At 42.2% G+C, this 21,138-nt stretch overlaps 1 protein-coding gene across 25 annotated transcripts in view; it reads left to right on the forward strand.

Moving 5' to 3' along the window:
* The window catches only part of LOC119455988 (inositol hexakisphosphate and diphosphoinositol-pentakisphosphate kinase), a 69,009-nt gene that overhangs the window by 39,620 nt on the left and 8,251 nt on the right, over positions 1 to 21,138 (forward strand). For 19 of the 25 annotated variants that reach the window (XM_037717551.2, XM_049669481.1, XM_037717548.2 and 16 more), the window contains 11 exons: positions 5,318 to 5,393; positions 6,168 to 6,309; positions 8,651 to 8,874; positions 9,817 to 9,959; positions 10,918 to 11,032; positions 11,114 to 11,221; positions 15,781 to 15,900; positions 16,858 to 16,995; positions 18,754 to 18,892; positions 19,704 to 19,769; positions 20,578 to 20,688. In XM_037717551.2, the coding sequence (XP_037573479.1) occupies positions 5,318 to 5,393; positions 6,168 to 6,309; positions 8,651 to 8,874; positions 9,817 to 9,959; positions 10,918 to 11,032; positions 11,114 to 11,221; positions 15,781 to 15,900; positions 16,858 to 16,995; positions 18,754 to 18,892; positions 19,704 to 19,769; positions 20,578 to 20,688 (1,382 nt within the window). The remainder of the gene's footprint in view (positions 1 to 5,317; positions 5,394 to 6,167; positions 6,310 to 8,650; positions 8,875 to 9,816; positions 9,960 to 10,917; positions 11,033 to 11,113; positions 11,222 to 15,780; positions 15,901 to 16,857; positions 16,996 to 18,753; positions 18,893 to 19,703; positions 19,770 to 20,577; positions 20,689 to 21,138) is intronic. The other 6 variants (XM_037717552.2, XM_037717558.2, XM_037717574.2 and 3 more) reach the window with 2 other exon arrangements.

Genomic DNA, 21,138 nt, shown 5'->3' on the forward strand with positions numbered 1-21,138 from the left:
CTCCATACAAGTACCTGAAGGTACTGTGGAGGCTGTGGGAGTTAGCTAGCCTTGAAACATGGTCTGTGTCTCTTAAAATAAATTTCGACTTCAATTTTCACTTAATATGCAAGCAGTTGTACATTTTCTTACAGCATATTTGTATGGTTTTTTATTGAAAGTGAATTTGTACCGTTTATTGAAGCAGTCTTATTTTAAACAGCTTCTGTGAATGGTTGGAGCCACATGTCTTAGTGACATTTATGTAAGATGTAAAAATTTAGCTTGAAGGGAAGCTGAAGAGGTTTTAGAATTTGAAGATTTACGGGGGTTTGAAAGGCTGACACAGTATACTAATTAAACTCCTGCAGTTAATTTCTCAAATATGCGCGTAGCAGTGCCGCAAACACGGTTTAAATTTTCGTTGAAGCTCCGCCCCCTTCGCGTGGCGAGCGTAGCGGCGGAAGACTGGGCGCGAGGATGACGTCAATACAGGGGTCACGTGAGTGCTCTCTTCGAATCATGCTCCTCGCCAATACCTAAGATAATGTCACAATCATCTTTGCCATCAGGGCCCATTAAATAACCCATGGCGTCTCCCGCGGACGCTGCAGCTTGTTTTTGCTAAATTAAAGCAACTAGTGGTGACTTCTGGCCTGTTGAACTACGACTTTCGTATTCAGGGGGTGAAAAACTATGATAATTCGTTAAAAACTCACTTTTTGAAAAGTGATTCAGCTGCCCTTTAAAAGGCCCCTGACCAGGTCTGGCCTAATTGAGCTGACAAGCGCATTGCGTACAATGCATGCTAACGATCGTGTCTGCTAAGTATTACATCGCTATGCACCGTGGAGACAGCTGAAATTTCAAACCAAACGCCGTTTGCCTTTCTCCTCGCGGGCGCCACGCTCCCAGCAGGAGAGTTGACGTACATGCGCAAGTGCGCCTACATACATGTATGTGCCGGGATGTCACTCTCCGTGACACCTGAGTTCAAGAATTATTCAAGGCAACATCAATTATTTGTTTGATCTGTTGCGTGAATTGACGAATTAGAGTTTAGAGAAATAATAAAACCTACAAACCAAATGTCTGAGTGTCTTTGTTTTACTTCGTACCATAGCAAGAGAGATGTAATTTCATTTCATCTACTTGTTCCCATGTAGTGCAGTTGCGTGCAAGAGCAAACTATGCCATTTTCTACCGTGTTCCAGTGCACGATCATGCTCTGTGATCCGCTTGCGTCTGCCTCAGTATTCATGTAGCACTGACTTATACTGCTAGTCAGGTGTTCTCGTGCACAGCGTGCAAAATCATGCGCTGCGTGAAATGAGACAAATGCAACAGCTGGGCGCGTTTGCTGCACAGCAAAAAAAGCGAGAGAAAAAAAGCTGAAAAGAAAGTCGTGAGCCATTCCACTCTGTGAAGGTGGATGACCAGCAAAGCTGTTTAGCACAGGACACAAACATGACACAGAATTTTGAACAAAGGGACGAACACATTTATTGTCTTGATCGGTGGTCATCGTAACGAAAGGTACACACACATTTATTGTCTTCATCGGTGGTCATTATTTGTCTTGATCTGTGGACAATAGATGTTGGCAGCCCGCCGGTGCTGATTGCACTGTTGCATCTGTTGTCGCTGTCGCTCTTCGAAGGCGAATTGCTCTTCGGGAGTCCGGACTATACGCGGCATCCCCATTACGATGACAGAAGAGAAGTGAAATTCAAAATGGGGAACGGCAACTTGTGTTTCTGCTTTGTTTATATATACCGGTACCACAGGAGAGCGGAAGGAAAGGAAACTACATACACAAGCGCTTGAAACACCGAGAAAGAGAACACGGTGCGAATGTAGACATGGCCAACGCGGGTCACACAGCCACAAATCTTTGAGAAACCTTTGTTAAAAACCTGGGAGTCTACTGATCTTGAAAATGGGGCCTATTGATAACTAATCTACTCAATGTGCATATCCGAGGGACGCCGATGAGCCAGCTGTGAAAGAAGACGACGACGAACGTGCGCGCAGTGGCACATGCGTGTACACGCAGGACCTGAGTTTTTGCTTACGCATATGCAAAATCCACGGAACCCTAGCCATAAACACCTTCGCTGTAAAAAAAAAAAAAAGGGCGGGGCCCATGACGTATATGTCACACGATCCTCCAGCTCCGGTATGGGAGAACACAGGGAAGGAATTTCACTTGCGGAGGCTAGACGGGGCAAGTGGAGAGTGTCCTTGTTGGCAGTGACGCTCACCTCCTGAAATTATGGGTTCGTGGCACTGAAATATTTTTATTGCAGCTTTTAATGAACCAATTTGAAAAATTCTTGCAATACAACGCTTTTAAGTGGGCACGTAACAACTTCCAGCGTATAACCATTGCTATTGTGGCCTGGTGAGGGGCCCTTTAAATTGCATGTTCGAAATTAATTGGGTTTAGGTTGTCCAGAGCATGTAGATTATAGCAATGTTGAAGTTTATGCAGCTAAACCTGTTTTACTCTCTTGACAATTTGGAGGGGTACAAAAATTATGCGGAAGTAACGTGTGACATCACATTATTGGGGCTTGAGGTCGATATGCTGTCTCCTGAGCAACATCAAATCATGAATTTATATTTTGCTATAATAATTCAGACCATGCACCATGTGTAAAGGAATTTGATGTTGCAGTTGTTGAAAGATATGCAACATTTTTCCATGCAATTGTACACTTGCTACTACAGTCGAACCTTGATATAACAAAGTTGCACTTGCAGCGAAAAACTTCGTTATATCGCGAATTTCGTTAATTCAAGGTTTTGTTAATTCAATGGAACCAAGATCAGGAAATAAAAACAGTTCCTTACATCGCGAATTTCAATAAATCAAAATTCGTTATATCAAGGTTTGACTGTATGATGTTTGGTGAAGGGCAGGTGCATTTACTTCATAAAATATTTGCTTCTTTTGGTCCCAGCCGGATGAATTAGTTCATATCTTAAAATTTCACTTCAGAAAAAAAGAGCTTATACACTTTTGTGTTTTTCTTTGATGCACTATTTTACTACACAAAAGTCATGCCAAGGTTTCAGCTTGGTTAATTGCACAAGTCAAGAACTTTATCTTGTGCACCTTAATTTGTTCTTACCAGTCCTAAATGTTATCTTGCACACCTTTGTTTCTTATTCCAATCTACTGCACGCTGTGAGGGCATTTTGTTGTAGCACTGAAATCTTTTCTGGCAGCAAGCCGGTTGATTTGCAGAAACTCTGTTAATGCCACGCACAACTTTGCCTTTTTGTAAGCAAAAGAAAATGAAAAAAATAAAACAAAGGAAAAGCCACTTCTACTATCACCATTTCTACCATCACAAAACATCATTCCCTACAATAAGACAGTCCATCGCAGTGGTCATGTTTCTGCCATTTATTTGTCTGGTAAAGCTGTGCTGGTGATATCGGTGTTATCACTTCAATCATTGGCTAGTTGTGGTTGAGTCTGCTACTTCTTTCATTCTAGTGTATCGTTTCTAGGTAGCCAGGAGTTCTGGCAGTAACCTTTTGACTTAGCTCATTAACTTTCATAAGATTACTTTGATTCACAGAGTTAATATAATGTGATAATTCATGTTTGATCCTAATTTGATTCCTCCTTACTCTTGCCTCTTCAGAAAGTATAGCCACCTGCGGCGGTAGCTTAGTGGCTATGGCGTTGAGCTGTTAAGCTCAAGGTCGCGGGTTCGATCCTACTGCGGCGGCCGCATTTCGTTGGAGGTGAAATGCAAAAACGTTTGTGTAGTTAGGTTTAGATGCACGTTAAAGAACCCCAGGTGGTCAAAATTAATACGGAGTCACCCACTAAGGCTCATAATCAGGTCGTGGTTTTGGTACTAGGGTACTACAAAGTCTTTTTTTCTTTGAAATCTTTTTGTGGGTATTTTTTTTTACTCTGTGCAGGTAGGATCAAGCTTACAAGAAGTATTGTGGCTAGTTCCAACTCTTTTCTAGTAATTACAGTGGGGATTTTATTTGAAAGTGACTCGTCAAATTCTCCTTACAGCACTCAAAAATTGTTGTGTAAAGTATTTGTTGACAGAACTATGTACAGCAAGTAATTAAAAGTTGCAGTGCCAAAGGAAAACAATATTAAGTACTTCTGAGCTGTTTTCTGTAGCAATTGTGCTGTATTAAACTATGGCAAGTATACACGCCAACAAATCTTCACAATAAGTTTTATCGCGTGATCTGTCTTGCAAAAGTTAGGACCTAGGAAACAGGCGCATATCTTACATTTTTTTTTTTTAACTCTCAGTACTTCTATGTAAAATAGTAAACGATTACTTTCACTCGTGTTCCTCTAGGTGCTTCTTTGAACTTTCACATCAAAATTCTGATAAACTGTCTGAGCAATTATTACTGCTATACATTCATTCCATACACCAGTGATCAGGCTGGAATTTTATGTATCGCAGTATATGTTGCACCAACTACATCTCCAAATAAACTGTTAAAACATAAAAGCACCCAAAATTACCACATTTCTAGTGGTAACGAAAGAGTTGCTAATGTCAGGGAAACCTTCAGTGCATGCTGTCCCTTGTGTTCTTATCATTTATGCCAAATTGCACAGCCCATTGGTGTCCTGTTTATTTGGAAACAAATTTTTAAGTTGCTTGCTATAGCTGCACAGACTTCATCAGTACATTCCTCACCTTTTCATTTTTGTGTACTAAATTGAAGCTGTTACACTTAGAAAGTTCCAAACTGTCGCTCCTATTTTCACCCATTTGAGACATTATGGAAAGTACTGTTTGCAGTAACAAATGCTACTTGCACACATGAAATCTCTGTCAGCGATGTCAGATATGTCCTTGCTGTAGCACTTAAAAGTGTGCCACGCGGCTTTTTTTTTTCTGTTATATTATTTTAATATCTCAAGAACAACTTGGCACATTGCAGTAAGGGAGTTTAAAATAAATACTCTACAAGCTGTCAACTGAAAATCTGTCATAAATTCCCACTGTTGTCCTTTATGTAAACTTGTTAATTGGTATACAATTAATTTGTGAAAACTATTCAACAGAGTCAACATAGAAAGCCATAATAATCCTTATCGAAGACTCTTACTTAGCGTTATGCACTTTCTATCGTCTTGCTTGTTTCAACTGCTGTGTTGACAGTTCCTGCAGACTTCAGCAGACCAGGTTTTCTCCCGGTAGCCATTTCCTTACAAAACTGCATGCTGTAGGTGATTTGGGCTGCGTATCCCTGACGTCTCTGTACGTTTCTGGGTCACTGACAGCCCCGAGAGAAGCATGCTTTTGACGATATGTTCTTTATACATTGAAAGTCATTACAGGGTGAAACAGAGACTGCATGAAGCATTCCAGGTGGACCATGACTTCACAGAAGAGGACTTTGAAAAGGTACGGGGAGAGCAAGGGCTTAGAATAAAAGTTATACCATATGCTGTGTAAAGCAGCCATTTGTGAATGCCACTTCTGGCTGAACTTGTGGCTTATTCATGCTCAAGTTCCTCATAGGGGTGGCATTTTGCAGCGTATTTTGTTTAATATTCATATATGCACGCAATAATTGCCTTTTTCTTCCAGAATAAATCAGAAAAATGTGTCCCGTGTGGCAGTGCATTCAAAAGCTTTTTAGTCAAGGGCTCCTTTTATAAAACATGCCATAGAACATGCCGTGGCGTGCCACAGCGGCTCAGTGGATATGGTATTCCACAGCAGAGCACGAGATCACAGGCTTGATTGCCGGGCTCGGTGTGTGCATATAATATAGATGGTGAAATGCAAAAACGCTCATGTACTTAGAGTGTGCATTTAAAAATCTGGTGTGGTCAAAATTAGTCCAAAGTCCTCCATTATAGCCTCTTTCATAGCGCCAGCATTGTTTTGGGACATTAATGACTATGAATGAATGAATCGGTCAAACATGCCACATTATGTGTATGCCACACTTTGCTGTAGCAGCGACACCTTTTTCCTTGCTGAAAAAATTGTGTCTGGTGTGTGTTTGCATGCGTCTGCATGCATTCATGTGCATGTAATGTCTATAATGTCACACCCCTTTCTTTTTTTTTTCAAGAAAAGAGAGAGAATGCCATACTGTGAGAGTGCTTGTGTAAGCGCATAATTATAGGGGAGAATTTGTTGCTTTTTCTACTTTGTTTTAATTTGCAGCTCAACCCCACGCATGCACGATCCATTCAGAATGCTCTGCAGTTCATCAAAAATCCCGTCAAGGCATGTCAGCACGTGTATGAGATCATACAGGATCTGATCAGGCAGATCAAGTGCCGCAAAGATGAAAGTAAGACCCATGGTAAGTTGACCCCCAAGCCTACTGACCAACGATATTGCAGGTGCCACTGCTGTCGTTGATGCTCATGAGAATGTTATTGTTTGATGATGTCTTATGACACAAGGTTGTTGGAGGCCAGAGCAAACAAGAACAAGGCAATTGAATGTGCAACAGGTTATGACGGATGCCCAGTAGTAGAATATTCTGGTGATGAAGGAATTATGATAAAAATGCTAAAAGAATATAAATTGCCATAATAGTATAAATGTATAAATAAACTATATAATGGAGCCAAAATAAAGAGATTAGAGATAGTAAAGAGATAGTGTTAATATTTGAGTCATTAAAAATCAGTGCTACCAGCCACGCTCAAACAAATGACCCTTACATGCATGAGGGCTGCTAGCCCTGCAATCAATGTGGAAATGTGGTGCTACAGATTACAGTGAGAAAAAGACAGCTACACCAACTCTAGTAAAAAAAAAAAAAGAACTATATTCACGTTCGTGAAAATAGACTGTGTGACATTAATCTTCCTGTTAGTGTCAGCAGGGCCCTGCTCACAGGCATAAGAGTACATAGCGTACCGTCTAGAAGCATGTCAAACAGAATGGAGATGGTCGCGGGTTTAATTCACGGCCACGGCAGCTGCGTCTAGATGGGGGCAGAAACCAAGAGTGCTTGTGTACTTGGGTTTAGGTGCACATTAACGAATGCGAAATGGCTGAAATTAATCCAGAGCCCACCAGTACAACGTTTCTCATAGCTTGTGTTTGCTTTGGTATGCTGAACCCCACTGCTTGATTTTATTTGGGAATGAACATGGGGGGTTATATTGACACTGTCACGAATCTTTAGGCAAACTTAATTGCTTATGAACATCCGAATGATGAAAATGGTGTATGCTATAATGGTTAGTCTTTGATCAAAAATGACACACAGGTTCCATAGTTCCCCAGTCATTTCAGACATGCCCGACTTGCTGAATGTGCGAAAGTTAATTAGTACTTGTGGTGATGTTGTTGCCGTGCAATTATTTGTCACAGAAATCAAAAAGTGCATCACAGCTCTACTATATAAGAAAGAAGGAAAAGTAATAACTGATGCAATTTCGAAAGTAAGACATGCTCATGTATTGCCAGGTTCAATATAGGTCTTGCTGATTCTATGAGAAACAAACTCTCAGTGACAAATTTTCTTCCATCTTTCGCAAGTTTTGCCATGGTTGGATGCAGCTGCAGTTTTATTATTTCCAGATACTAACCAGTTATAGACATGCATACTATGCTCCACTGTTAAAGGTAACACCTAATTAGAATGCCAGCACCGTTTGAACTTGGACTAGACAGGAAAGCATTAGCACTGATATTTCATCAATTGATATTTGCGTAATGCATTATATCAGCCCTGTATTTTCTTAAATATGTCAAACCTTATTGAGGTTAAGAAAGATGGCATTCCCTTTAAGATTGGACCGTAGTGTACAACATAGATAAGTATAGGGGTGCAGTGGGTAATAAATAACAAATGTGAATTAATGACATTGTATAGATGGGTGTGTGTTCAGAACATGAGAATAGATACAGTACGAGATAGGGAGTGTAATTTTAGCAGCAGAGAGTCAGGCAGAGGGATCATATTTGCAATTTAAGATATTTTCACGTTTTAGCTACATAGCTCTTTTAAACAGTAGCAAATTTTGTTTACAAAGCTTAGTATTGAAATATTTCTTTCACCTTCAGCATGATTTAAAATATACAGCAGTAGAATAGACCAAGAATTTAGAATTATTCTGCAAGTTTTGTTGCATCTACAAATGTGCACTTCACACCTGGACCCTCAATAGTTGTCCAGGTAAAAGAACAAAATTTATTATTTCGTGCTTATTTCATGTGTGGTGTACTTGATCACAGAGACATTTCAGAAATCTGATTCATGTAAGTCATTATTACTGAATATAAGGAAACGTTTAGTGCCCACTACATGACAACATTCTTCCAATGACAACAAACACTCAAATGTCCATCTTCACTTTTTTCTAACACATTTCGCCCATAATATTAAATTTTGCAGCACATGTTCAATCAGAATAGATGTAAGCAACGCATTTTAAACATTATTATTTTTATTAGCGCTTCTGATTTTGAGGCATCATTCATTGCCTGTACTATTCCATGTGCACGACCTGAAGGGAATTGTGTGGTCGTGGTTGGCTCGGAAGATGAGCAGTTGCAAAGCATTGGCTGCACTTCACTTAGTTGAAACTGAGCATGGTGACTGTCATGATGTCAGCACGCAACAAAGATGCCTCAGTCGGAACACTTGCAAAAAATGATGGGGCCATGTTGTTGCATTATTTTAGTTCCCCTGTACCACGGGGAGACATGGGAGCTGATGCTACGACGCTGGGCCAAGCTGGAGAAGGACTTCAAGCTGAAGAACGGCAAGTTTGACATCAGCAAGATTCCCGACGTCTACGACTGTATCAAGTATGACCTGCAGCACAACCAGCACACCCTGCAGTTTGTGCACGCAGAAGAGCTCTACCTGTATGCCAAGGCTCTGGCCGATGTTGTCATACCCCAGGTAATAGAAAACATGCATTATTAGCACAGTAGAACTTCGTTAATACGTTTATGAAAAAAAATGATAGAAGAAATGTACTCACCGAAAAAACTAACAATCCGAAGTTACTAAAACATTTCGCCAACTCAACTGTAGTTGGCATCTACATAATGCGAAGTGTTGTGCAAATTGTTGCAGCATGAGACACCAACGCATGCCAAACTGGGTGTGGCCCAAGTGGCCGGTCCGAGGCGTGCATTGTCGTTCTTGCGGCTTTGGCAAGCTTACGTTTATGTTCCTCGAATTTGGCCTGGGTCAGAAGCTACATTAACGGGGCATTCTCGAGGGAAGTTTTGACGTGCCAACTCGGCGAGAATCGTTGCACGCAAGATGCACTTTGTTGTTTTCCTATTGCGTACAGTTTAACGATGGGAAACCGAAAAGAAATCGAGCAACCTCTAGTACTAAATGCGCTGGAAGATAGCGCACACGATGCTAAGCCATGTCGGCACGCCCACTTTTTGCACACACAGTAGATTACTTCTAAAGCATGGTGCACGGGCTCCATATGCGCTCAGTCACGCTGACAGAAATGTGCGGTCACTGCCGCACTAGAAAAAGATTTTGCACCTTTAATTCATTGAACAATTTTAACACCTTTTTTTTTAAGTCTATTCCATCAGCTTCACTGAACTAGTATATATTTTTATCTAGTCAGGCAGCAGTTACATAAACATGGGCAGCTTTGGGATGTGAAAAGTCTACTGTGAATTAGACTACAGCATTCTCTCATATTAAAGTGCCACATTGCTGTGCCACCAGTTCACCTTATAGTATGTAGAAGAATAACTTTCCAGTTTTGGGAAGAATAACTTTCCAGTTTTATATTGGTTAAAACAAAGAGAAAAGAAAATAAGTGTTTGGTGGATTGCGCAAGCCTCACTGGAGGGAATTCTCTCGCAGGAGTATGGTCTGACCCTCCAAGAAAAGCTTACAATTGGTCTGGGCATTTGTACACCTCTGCTGAAGAAGATCCGAGCAGATCTGCACCGAAACATCGATCCCGCAGCGGACGAGACTGAGAGTGTGAATCGACTCAATCCACAGTGAGAATGTAGCATATCTTATAGTGAACGCAGAGGTTGAAACTATATACAAAATCTGTAGTTTTTACTATTTACACAGGTCTGGCCTGGTGATCTCCTTGCTCGGCCATTTCTGCAGGGAAATTAAATCTGTTGATCACTACTTTTACCTTTTCACTGGTTTATTACAATTCAAAGTGAGGGAGCTTCTTGAAGCTCCACTTCGTCAATTTGGTTAGAATTTAGATGCTTTGGTCGTACTCTCCCTTGGAGCCTCGGCACTGGGTTTTAGCCGCAGGGATGTGTTTTACCCTATGTGTGATTGCATTCAAGCAACAGAACAATTGTCATGCTAATTCCTACTTTCCTTACTATCCCTATTACATTCTTTCAAATTCTTATAATTCGATATTGGTCAGGGAATCTTCTGTTTCTTTTAAATGCAATCAGCCATTCATTTGGTCTGAATACATAACTATGCTCTGTTCTTCCCAGTTTTACCTGTTGTAGCTTGTCGTTTCATTCCTACAGCTTTTATATGTGCATTTCCTAAAACACCCGATTCTTGGCCCTTCCCCCATTGTGAGCCCATGCCATGTTTAAAGATCATCATCATCATAAATCCTAAAGGCGGTACTGATATGGATGAGCTACTGAGAATTCGGAATTCACAGACTCGATTCCCGACTACCATGCATTTTGATGAAGTTGAAATGCAAAAACGCTCGTGCAGTTGGATTTAGGTTCATGTTGAGGAACCCCAGGAATTGAAAAATAATTTGCAGCCCTCCGCTTTGGTGTCTCTCAGCCCCATGCATCAATCAGTAAATCTATCTATCTCCCCTCTCTTTCTGTTGCACACTTACTTACAGTGTTATTGTAAGCACTATTGGTAAAGTAGAAATTTTTGCCAAATATTTTAATTTGTACTCACTTGAAGTATCAAGCAAAATGATGAATCTCTGGTATGGTCACCCAGGTACTCGCATGGGGTCTCTTCGCCTGGTCGACATGTCCGCACAAGGCTGTACTTCACTAGTGAAAGCCACATCCATTCTTTGCTGACTGTGCTCAGATATGGAGGTCTGCTAGATGTAAGAATGCCAACACTGTCTTTCTGCACGTTTGTGCAGTAACAAGAAATTTGTGCCGATAACTCATTGGTCATTTTCTAGGAGACCAAGGATGAACAGTGGCGCAGAGCCATGGAATACGTGAATGCAGTCACAGAACTGAACTACATGACACAGATTGTGATTATGCTGTATGAGGATCCCACGAAGGTACGTATGCCCAGATTTTAAAGTAGTACTCGACTTTGAAAAATATTACAAAGCACACAACCTAAAAACGCTTGCAGTAACCTAGCACTGAATAAGCTAGCATTACTTCACGAGATGTTTTTTTTTAATCTGAATTCTGCTAGTATCTCTTACATTTTAAGTGTCCTGTTCAGCTATGGCATTTTATGTTCAAGTCGCACATAGCTGCTATCACTTGATATAATTGTACCACTTCAGTCCTAAATAATGATGTGCCATCGATTGCAAGTTTTTGAAAAGTTTGGCTGCGTGGTTCACATCTACTACCTAGAAATTGGTTGTGAGGCCCATAAACCTCATGGGCTGCATACAGTACTCATGCATTAATTAATTCTTGGCATGTGGAAATGGCCAATTCTATGGCAAGCTTTGACGTTATAAGCTTTTGAGAGCAATATGATTTGTATTTCTTTTCTCTTTTTTTTAAATTTTAAGTGGCCTGTTGATGGGGCTAGTAAAACCTATCATTGAGTTTTAGAGGGCTCCTCACTAGGCCACATAGCAAATTTTGGTTATACGCTGGAAGTACAGTAAAACCGCGTTAATTCGACCCTCGGTAACTCGGAAAATCGGTGAATTCGGACACATCCGTTGGTCCTGGCAGGCGTATACATTATTTAAGGCAATGACACTCTCGTTAATTCGGACGTATTTGGCCGCACATTGGCTAATTCAGACAACTCTCAGAGCTCGGCGAGCGCGGAGCGCCGTAAATGTGCGACGCAAACAAGCCATAAGGGCGTTGGCTTCCACCGAAACGAAGGGACGGAGTTCGCATCGCCATAGCCATCAGTGGAAATTGTATGGGAATGACAGCAACGCCAGAACGCTTCGTGCCTATTTAAGTCTTTAAAGCTTTTATTCTTGCGTTTGCCGGTGCGCATAGCGCCGCATTGGCCGCGTGCCTTCATGACTGCGTAGTCGCCATCCATTCATCGATAGCGGTTGCGGTTTCATCTGCAGCGGTTGCAGCAAAAAGTAGTTCGTTTTGACTCAGTACGCGCGCAGCTGTGTGCCATCAAAACTGGGTAGTCGCCATCCATCATCACGTCGATAGCGACCACGGTTTCGTCCACAACGGTTGCGGCAAAAAGTAGTTTCGTTTTGACTCAGTGCGTGCGTCAGCCGTGCGCCTTCAGAAGAGCATGATCGCATTCATAGCGGCCGCGGCTGCAGCAAACAATAGTTTTGGTTTTACTCGGTGCAAAGCTGTCGAGGCTGAAGAGCACCGTCGATGTCGCGATAGGCAGCGACCTGGCGACACAGGCAAAAAAACAATCGGGATGTGCCCGCGGTAGTGAAAAGCGTGTCTCAGATGAAGACGTGCGCCGCGGCCGTGCTGTGAAGGAAGTTGCGAGACCGTCGCCGCTGCGAGCGCGAATCAGTCTCGAGATGACGAGAATTGCAGCTTCCGCATTGCGTTTGTGCAAAATAGAAACAGAATTTGCTGATTCATTCAATAAATAAGAGCGTGTTGACGTAGTAAGCATTTGTTTACTGTTTTCTTGATATCCTCGATAATTCAACATTCGGTTAATTCAGACTTTTTTTTCAGTCCCGTGAAATCCGAATTAACGAGGTTTGCTGTAGTTACATGCCCTTTAGGGAGTGTTCTACCGCAAGAACTTTTCATATTGGTTCATTAATAGCCGAGATAGGAATATTTCAAGTCCCGTGCACCCATGATCTTAGGAGGCGAGCGTCACCGCCAACATAGACACTCTCTCCACTTGCCCCCGTCTAGCCTTCACAAGCGAAAATTGTTCCCTGCATTCTCCCACACCGGAGCAGGAGGATCGAGTGACACATACGTCACGGCCCTGCCTTCTTCTTCTTATGCTTCTTCTGCTCTTTTTTTCTTTCTTTTCTTTTTTTCTTTCTCAGTCGATTTTTTGCTGTGCGGCACATTTCTGGTGACGGTCTCGCGCGCGAGTTCTTGCGTGTGTCTCGTTTCGCACAGCGCACGATTTTGCACGCTGTGCATGAGAACACTTGACTAGCGGTATAAGTCAGTGCTACTCGAACACGGATGCAGACACAAGTGGATCACAGAGCATGATCACGCACCGGAACACGGTAGTTTTGTTCTCTCTGCGCGTGCGACTGCACGACATGGAAACAAGCAGGCGCAACGGAAGTACATCTCTCTCTTGCTACGGTACGAAGTAAAACAAGGACACACAGACATTCAGGACCAATTAAAGTTCTTGTCACCATCGCACAGACATTGGGTTTGTAGGTTTTATTATTTCTTTAAGCTTTAATTTGTCTAGTGAAGCAGCAGATCAAACAAATGACTGCTGTTGCCTTGAATAATTCTCAAAGTCAAGTGCCACTGTGAGTGACGTCACAGCACGGCAAACTACGTAGGCGCACTTGCGCGATTGACGTGGTATCTCCAGCTGGGAGCGCAGCGCCCACGAGGAGAAGGGTGCGAGGCATTTGGTTTGAAATTTGAGCTCTTTTTGTGGTGTGTAGTGGTGTAATACATTGCAGGCAGGATCGTTAGGGCACGTTGTATGCACTGCTTTTGTCAACTCAAAATGGTGGCCAGACCTGGTGAGGGGCTCTTTAAAGTGATCTGGTTGAGTTCAAGCTTACTCCACTTATAGTTAAAGCTCACAACAGTATAGTGCGCATTTAGCTCATAGCTGACTTGTTTACAATGCTGGGGGTTTTACTGTACAGATTGCACTGAAACATATTGTGGACTTCGTATGGCTACCTTCAGATTCATCATAAACAAAATCCGAGTTGTGCTACACTTATATAACCTTTACCTTTAATATAGAAGGCAAGGCCCTTGCAAAAAATAAGGGCCATAGGCCTCATTGCACTCCTCATTTTGGTTTTCAGACGCAGGCAGAAATTGGGCAGGATCAGTGCCAAGTGCATTCGCCACGTGAAAAGTTTCTTTTTTTTTGTAAGATTGAACATCATGCTAGCTTCTCTTTAAAACCCATTCTAGCCTGCTGTCACAATTGCACAACATATCAAAGGTGAGCTCCTAAATCCGAACAATATGCTCTAGTGAGAGAAAGCCCGATTTTATTACAATTTGTAGTCATCCGACAACTACATGTCAGCAGTTAGTCACCTCTGACTGGGGAAACAATGCACACCGAGCTTCAAACGAGAATGAGCATTCCAAGAAACTTGCGCTGCTTCATCCATTCAGGTGCATAAATTTCAGTCATAATCTTTGCAATACTAATTGTTTTAGAGGCTGCTGTAAGAGAGAGCCTGCCAATTTAGAGTTTCAGAGTGTGTGTAGTGTGAATATACAATAGAGTTCCGCTAATTCGACCCCGATTGACTTGATTTTTCGGTTATCTCGATCTCGACCAAACGTCCCGGCCAGCTCCCATGCATTTCTATTAGCCCACACTTTTTGCTATTTCGATCCTAAAATTGGCCTTCGTTTGATAATAAATTAGTTATCAATAGGCACCATTTTCAAGATCAGTAGACTCTCTGGTAGATAATAAAGGTTTCTCAAAGATTTACCGCTGTGCGGCCACGTCGGCCATGTCTACGTTCACACCACCCTCTTTTTGTTGTCGTTACAAGCTTGTGCGTGCCTAGTTTCCTTCCACTCTGCCGGGGCGGCAGCACCGTCGTGCGTTGTTGGCAAGACAAGCTGCTGTTCTCTATTTTGAATTGCACGTCTCTTGTCGTAATGGGGAGGCCGCGTGTAGTGCGAGAACAGATGCGAGAATGCAATCGGTAGCGGCAGGCAGCAAACACTGATGAAGGTCGTTCCCGAGAGGCCATCCGCAAGCGGCTCGCCATGCAAGACGACGCAAATCGTGTGCTCTGCGTCGTCTGCTAAACAGCTTCGCTGATCATCCACCTTCACAGAGTGAAATGGCTCATGATATTATTTTAATTTTTTTTCTCTTTTTTTTTTGCCATGAAATTGGTGCACGTTAGTTTTTTACTTTGCTTGGGAGCTTTAATGCTATCTCCATGTTAGTTTTCTACCTTGAACACGTAGAACACGGCTGCACTTAGGATTCGGGGGCATGTTAGAATCGGGCAAATACTGCAGAATGAATCAGTAGGGTGTTCTGAAGTTTTTTTCTGTTTAATTCAACCTGCCAGATAATTCGATCAACTGTGTCAGTCCCGTCAGAGTTGAATTAATGGAAGTCAACTGTAGATCGGCATTCTTTCACGGAACAACTGAAAGGCAGGCACGCAAATACGGACACAAAAAGGAAAGAACAAGACAATGCAAACGCGGCATTTGTGTTATCCTTTTTGTTCCTTCTTGGATCCCCCATGTTTGCAGGCCCGCCTTTCGGTAACATTCTCGTATGCCAGACTCCCATTTCACTTTTTTCTTTAATGTGTCCACAGATTTAACCCAGGGGTAAGAAATGGTGCGAAACTTGTTTGTGTGTTCTGACCACACATAAATAGTATTTGAGAGTGCATTTCAACTGTTTTTCTTCAGCAAAAATAAAGAAAAAATAATTCAGGCTTTGGAGAGGTTAAAGCTCATTGTCATCTTTTAGGACCAGCACTCGGAAGAGCGCTTCCATGTGGAGCTTCACTTCAGCCCCGGTGTTGTCTGCTGTGTCCAGAAGAACCTGCCGCCAGGTCCTGGTTTCCGACCGCAAAGTCGCAGTGGACCGGTACTCTTGTCTTTCTATAAGCTTTGCAGATTAAAACAGCGAAAACACAAATGAAAGATGGAGAAGAGGCCCACGCATGTCATCACTTTTCTCTTGTCTGTGTTTGTGCTTCTCTTAGGGTCTGCTGAATTTAACTGATAAGCTTAGGGCTAGCTTTTAAAATTTGCAGTTTATTACCCATTCTAGTGTGCTAAGTGGTGAGAAAAAGTGCAGGCTACCCAGTACTTTATATACATCAGCCTGAACTTGATCATTAACATAGAGGCAAATGTATAATTGCAATACAGGGTGTCCAACATAACTGTTTTCTAATATTATAATTTGTGATACCTGTACTAGGTTTGTATTACATGCTTACCGTTTTCATATGTACATACATAGTATACTCTCACAAGTTCAGTATTTTATATCACTCTATTGCTTCTGTTATATATTCTAGTTTGATGTTATTGCGCGTAGTATATTTTCCATTAAGATTATTTGTTACCTTTTGCGTAAGACAGAGGTTGACAGGAAGTTGGAAACTTGAATTGATCAACTATGGTTGAACAAGAGATGCTTGTTCCTTCGAGATATATCTCTTAGTCAACTGTCGTTGATCTCCTCCTGTGTGGTATTTTTGTAGCACGTAGTAAAGCTATTGTTCTTCGTGTTTTACATTCTGAAGCAGCATTGCAGACCACAAGAGATGCTGTGGGGGGGGGGGGTGATTGCATAGTGTATTGCTTATTATAAACTGAGACAAATTTGCAGTGTAGTGCTTCACGAGGTTCACAACAGATAAAAATCACTCTTATTAAAGAACGTTAAAACTTAAAACATTGTTGTGATAAAATTCCATCACCACCTAGATTGTGCACTACAGCTGAAAGCCTGAAATGAGGACCCTGGAACCTGATTCTGGGCCTGACATTCTTGATTACACTGGTCTTTGTTCTGTACTCTATCCTTTTACAGAAAGAAAAGTCGTCGGAAAAGGGTATACTCGGAGCAGCGTCTCATGAAGCAGGAGAAAAACACGGCTGCATTGAAGAGGAAGAAGATGAACTTACATTCGATGATGAGGGAAGGTACGAAGAAGTGTGGTCAGATCATGTAAGTTTCCTCTTTTCATTATGTCGTTCTTATTGAAGTTTGGTGTATTCAACTCTTCTTTCCAAACTCTGATCGCAAGGAGACATAGATTGCAACTGGTTTCTTAATTTTCTCGAGAGTGCAGCCTATTTTGTTAAACAACTGTTTCTGTCTCATAGAATGTTATGCAATCAAAAAATATTTGCATATTGCGAGATTCTTGTAGATTTACTTGTTCACTGTGATGTACTGCACTGTTGTACTGCTGGTTGGCCACGTTCACCATTTTATAATTTTGTGAATTTTAGATTTCAAGGTCACTTCGCATGCCTAATTAAATAAAGCAGCCTTTTAATCAGATAAGTTATTTCTTCATCACATAGTAATCACAGGATCTTCCTTTCTACCTTCGTTTGCTGTATCTTGCACATAAAGTAAGTGCATTTGCAGTCACAAGTACCACTTCTCATCTATCGAATTGTTGTTCATGATACAATACTACAGTGTAGACCGCTTATAACGTAAGTCTCCGGAGTCTCGAATATCCGCACTATAAGCGGTACCGCACTATAACCAAAACAACGATTTTCAAGCCCTGCACGTATGCAAAACATGTAGACCAAGCATGTAGACACGCTTTGTACTATCGCGCACACATCGCGATTACATTTTCGCCAGTGAGCTGGCGAAAACATAATCGCGATGTAGCCGTTGCTCTTTAAGTTCGACAGCTTTGCACCGAGTCAAAACGAAACAGTTTGCCGTAACCGCTGCGGAAAAAATCGTGACCACTATCGACACGATTATGAACGGCGACTTTGCGGTGCTGAAGGTACGCGCCCGACGCACGCTCCGAGTCTGGACGAATGAACAACCATTCTCGATCTGCAACACCTGCAGTCGAAACTGCGGTCGCTATCTATGCGATCATCGATGGCGACTACGCAGTTTTTTTGGCACGCGGACCGACGCGCGTACCGAGTAAAAACGAAACTACTGTTCGCCGCAACCGCTGCGGAGAAAACCGCGGCCGCTATTGACGCGATCGTGGATGACGACTACGCAGTTACGAAAGCCCGCGGCCAACGCGGTGTTATGCGCAGCGGTAAAAGCAAGAATACAGGCTTTAAAGACACAAATAGACTCGAAGCGTACCGGCGTTGCTGTCATTCACGTACGTTTTCAACTGATGGCCGTGGCGATGCGGACTCCGCCGCTTCGTTTCGGTTGGACGCTAGCACTGTTCTTGCTCTTTTGCGTCGCACATTTGCGGCGCTCCTCGAGCTCCGAAAGTAGTCCGAATTAACCGATGTGCGGCCAAATAAGTTCGAATTAATGAGAGTTTGATTGCATTGAATAATGCACACGTCGGCCGAGAGCACGCACCTTGTTGAGAAGCGTGCTCGCTGCCGCCCTTGTCGGCGAGATTTTCCCGCGGAAGCCACATTATAACCGGTATTTCGTCTCACGCGGCTGCACTGTAAGCGGTATGCGTATACATGGAGTGCTATGGGAAAATTAACGGGAGTCTGAAAAGACCGTACTATATCCGGCCCTGCACTACAAACGGTTACGTTATAAGTGGTCTATACTGTACTTCATTATCATCGCCAGCAAGGGTGCTTTACGGACTGTTACCACGACTTACTTTAATTTTAAAAGTAAGCTTGTATGACGTGTTATGTTTATGTGGTTGATGTTCCACACTTTTGTCATTCCTGTAGGGCATTTACTTTATACTTTCTAGCATCACTTATTTTGCTTTATTACCTTGCACAGGAATCTCCCACCATTCTGGATGATGGCAGTTCAAAGGAAGCAGCGTCTACATCAAGAACTTCTGCTTCATTGGTGCCCCTGTTTCTTTCATCGCAGCCAATACCAATTGGAAAAGTTCTGCAGTGCACGGCCATGGAAGGTGAACGTTAATCCACTTACGTGCCCACCTCAAGCCAGACTGATAGTATATAAAATTGATGACTTGCACATTGACAGCCTGGCTGGCTATGTAAGAGATGCTCTTAAGTAAACAGATCCTGCTTAAATCAGGGATTACAGAGACTCACTTAATGAGAAGCTTTAAGTGTGAGGTTTCGTACAGTCAAACCTTGTAATGTTGCATTTGACACAAAATTACCTTAATCAATCTTCAATTCAATTCAATATTCGTTATAAACATACATGCTGATATCGCTGGAAAAAAAATTGCGATGTGAGAGAAATGCCACTATGACACCTTCGCTGGCCAGCAAGGGTCTTCTGCCAATGATGGCTGGTTGGTGGCTTGCCATGCTGATACATGGTATGTGAACAATACTGAATTACAGATGCACTTTGCATTGTCAATATGGCAACTGTGTGATCGGTGTGATCACAAGAAATCAGCACAATGGCTCGTCAGCTGCGGGCCAGCTAAGCCAGGTCATTGGCCAAAGTGCACATGCATCTTCAAGATGTGCCGTTTCAAGTTGGTCTTGCTGAATATTTAAATTTTTGCTACCAGAATACATACCTTGAGCTGCGAGCAAACAAATATTTCCTTTGCTGTAACCGCACACCTTGCAATTGTGGTTTGATTAAAGCTGCGAAAACAAAATTTTATGTTCACTTCAGTGTATCGGTTTATTTATTATGTCGTTATGTCAGGGTTCGACTGTATTGTGTTTTTAGTGTACTGTTTTTTTTTTTGCAACCTGCGTTGCAACTTGTAGGTGTGTATTTCATTGTAGCGCACGCTAAAGCTGTCACCACCGCACCCATACCTGCAGCTACCCATACTGTTGTCCTCATGAAAGGTAAAAAGTCTGATATTGTTTTTGGAAAAGTAGTGTGTGTGTGTTCATGTGCTTCTGTGTCAACCGAAGTGTGCCGTGGTGTTCTTTAATGCTCATTGTGTACTTTCCAAACGGTGGCAACATACCAATGAGCTTTTACTTAATAGAACAGTTAGAAACTCTTTGTTGCAAATATACTGGTATACTGGCAACAAATGCAAGGACAAGTCAATAATCACAAAATTTTGGCTGTATGTGCTAGTGATGAATATTGGCAAAGGTTGGCAAAATGATATAGGCATATTGCATATCGGCAGGGGCAGCTCATGGATTTTCTGCTGTAGCATAAGCTGGTATTATTACATCAGCTTTGCAGAGCCACTTTTTAAATGCTTTCGGCACTTGATGACACAGAAAATTCAATGCTTTGGTTTGAAGTTTTTGAGCTGCTGGAGCGCATTAAATGATTATTATGGACCATGTGATAAGGCCATTGTGTCATCTGCAGTTCAGGGCTCTGAAAAGTGGTATTCATAGTCTATAGTTTCAAAGCTTTAGTGTGCAAAGCACCTACCATAACATAACCAAGCGGTAGCTCTCATCAGGATAAAGGTAGTCTAGAAACTTTTGAAAAAGATGATGGACATGTAGCATCGAAAATAGGGCTCAGAATCTTTATGTTGCCACTCTTAATGCAGCTGTCCTGTGTTTTTGTGCTGTAGGATTAAAATGTAGCTGGCTTGGTGCAGTTTCAAACTGCGTAAGATACTGACAAAGCATCGCAACTGACACACCGATTGTCTATGCACATACTTCTTCTAATTAACAGCACCTGGAGATGAGCATCTGAAGCTATACCCAATTGTGCGATGTAACTCGGACAGCCAACGACCAAGGAGTTTGGACAGCGATACCGCAGAGCCTCCGAAGGTGGACAAAGGTGAGCCAGACAAGCCATGTGTTGTGCACTATCTGGTTGCTTACACTAAAACATTTCATACACTAACAAATGCGCCATCAACGTATTTCGAAGTTAATTATATTTTTAAGCTATGTCCAAAAAGGAGCTTTCCTACTACTCGTATGGGATTGTGCTAAACAAACTGGTGTTCTGGGTGATGCCAATTTTTGTGCGAAAGTGGCCGCTTTACTCTACTCTTCAGTGTTGGGGATGTGGACGGTGCGTAAAATGTGTGCATCATAAATTAGACGTTGATATTTACAGAAATGGTAGTTTATAAGACATACTGCCCGAATATGGGATTTTCCAAAAATCGCCTTTTTGCGATTTTTCGGTTTTCAAAGGCCGCGTCCCCCCTTAAGCAACATTACAGTGACTTTATTTATTCTATGTGTCTCTCATTGTGTTCATGCATGTTTGCATGATGAT

Source organism: Dermacentor silvarum, chromosome 6 (genome assembly GCF_013339745.2).
Source record: "Dermacentor silvarum isolate Dsil-2018 chromosome 6, BIME_Dsil_1.4, whole genome shotgun sequence".
Lineage (NCBI taxonomy): Eukaryota > Metazoa > Arthropoda > Arachnida > Ixodida > Ixodidae > Dermacentor > Dermacentor silvarum.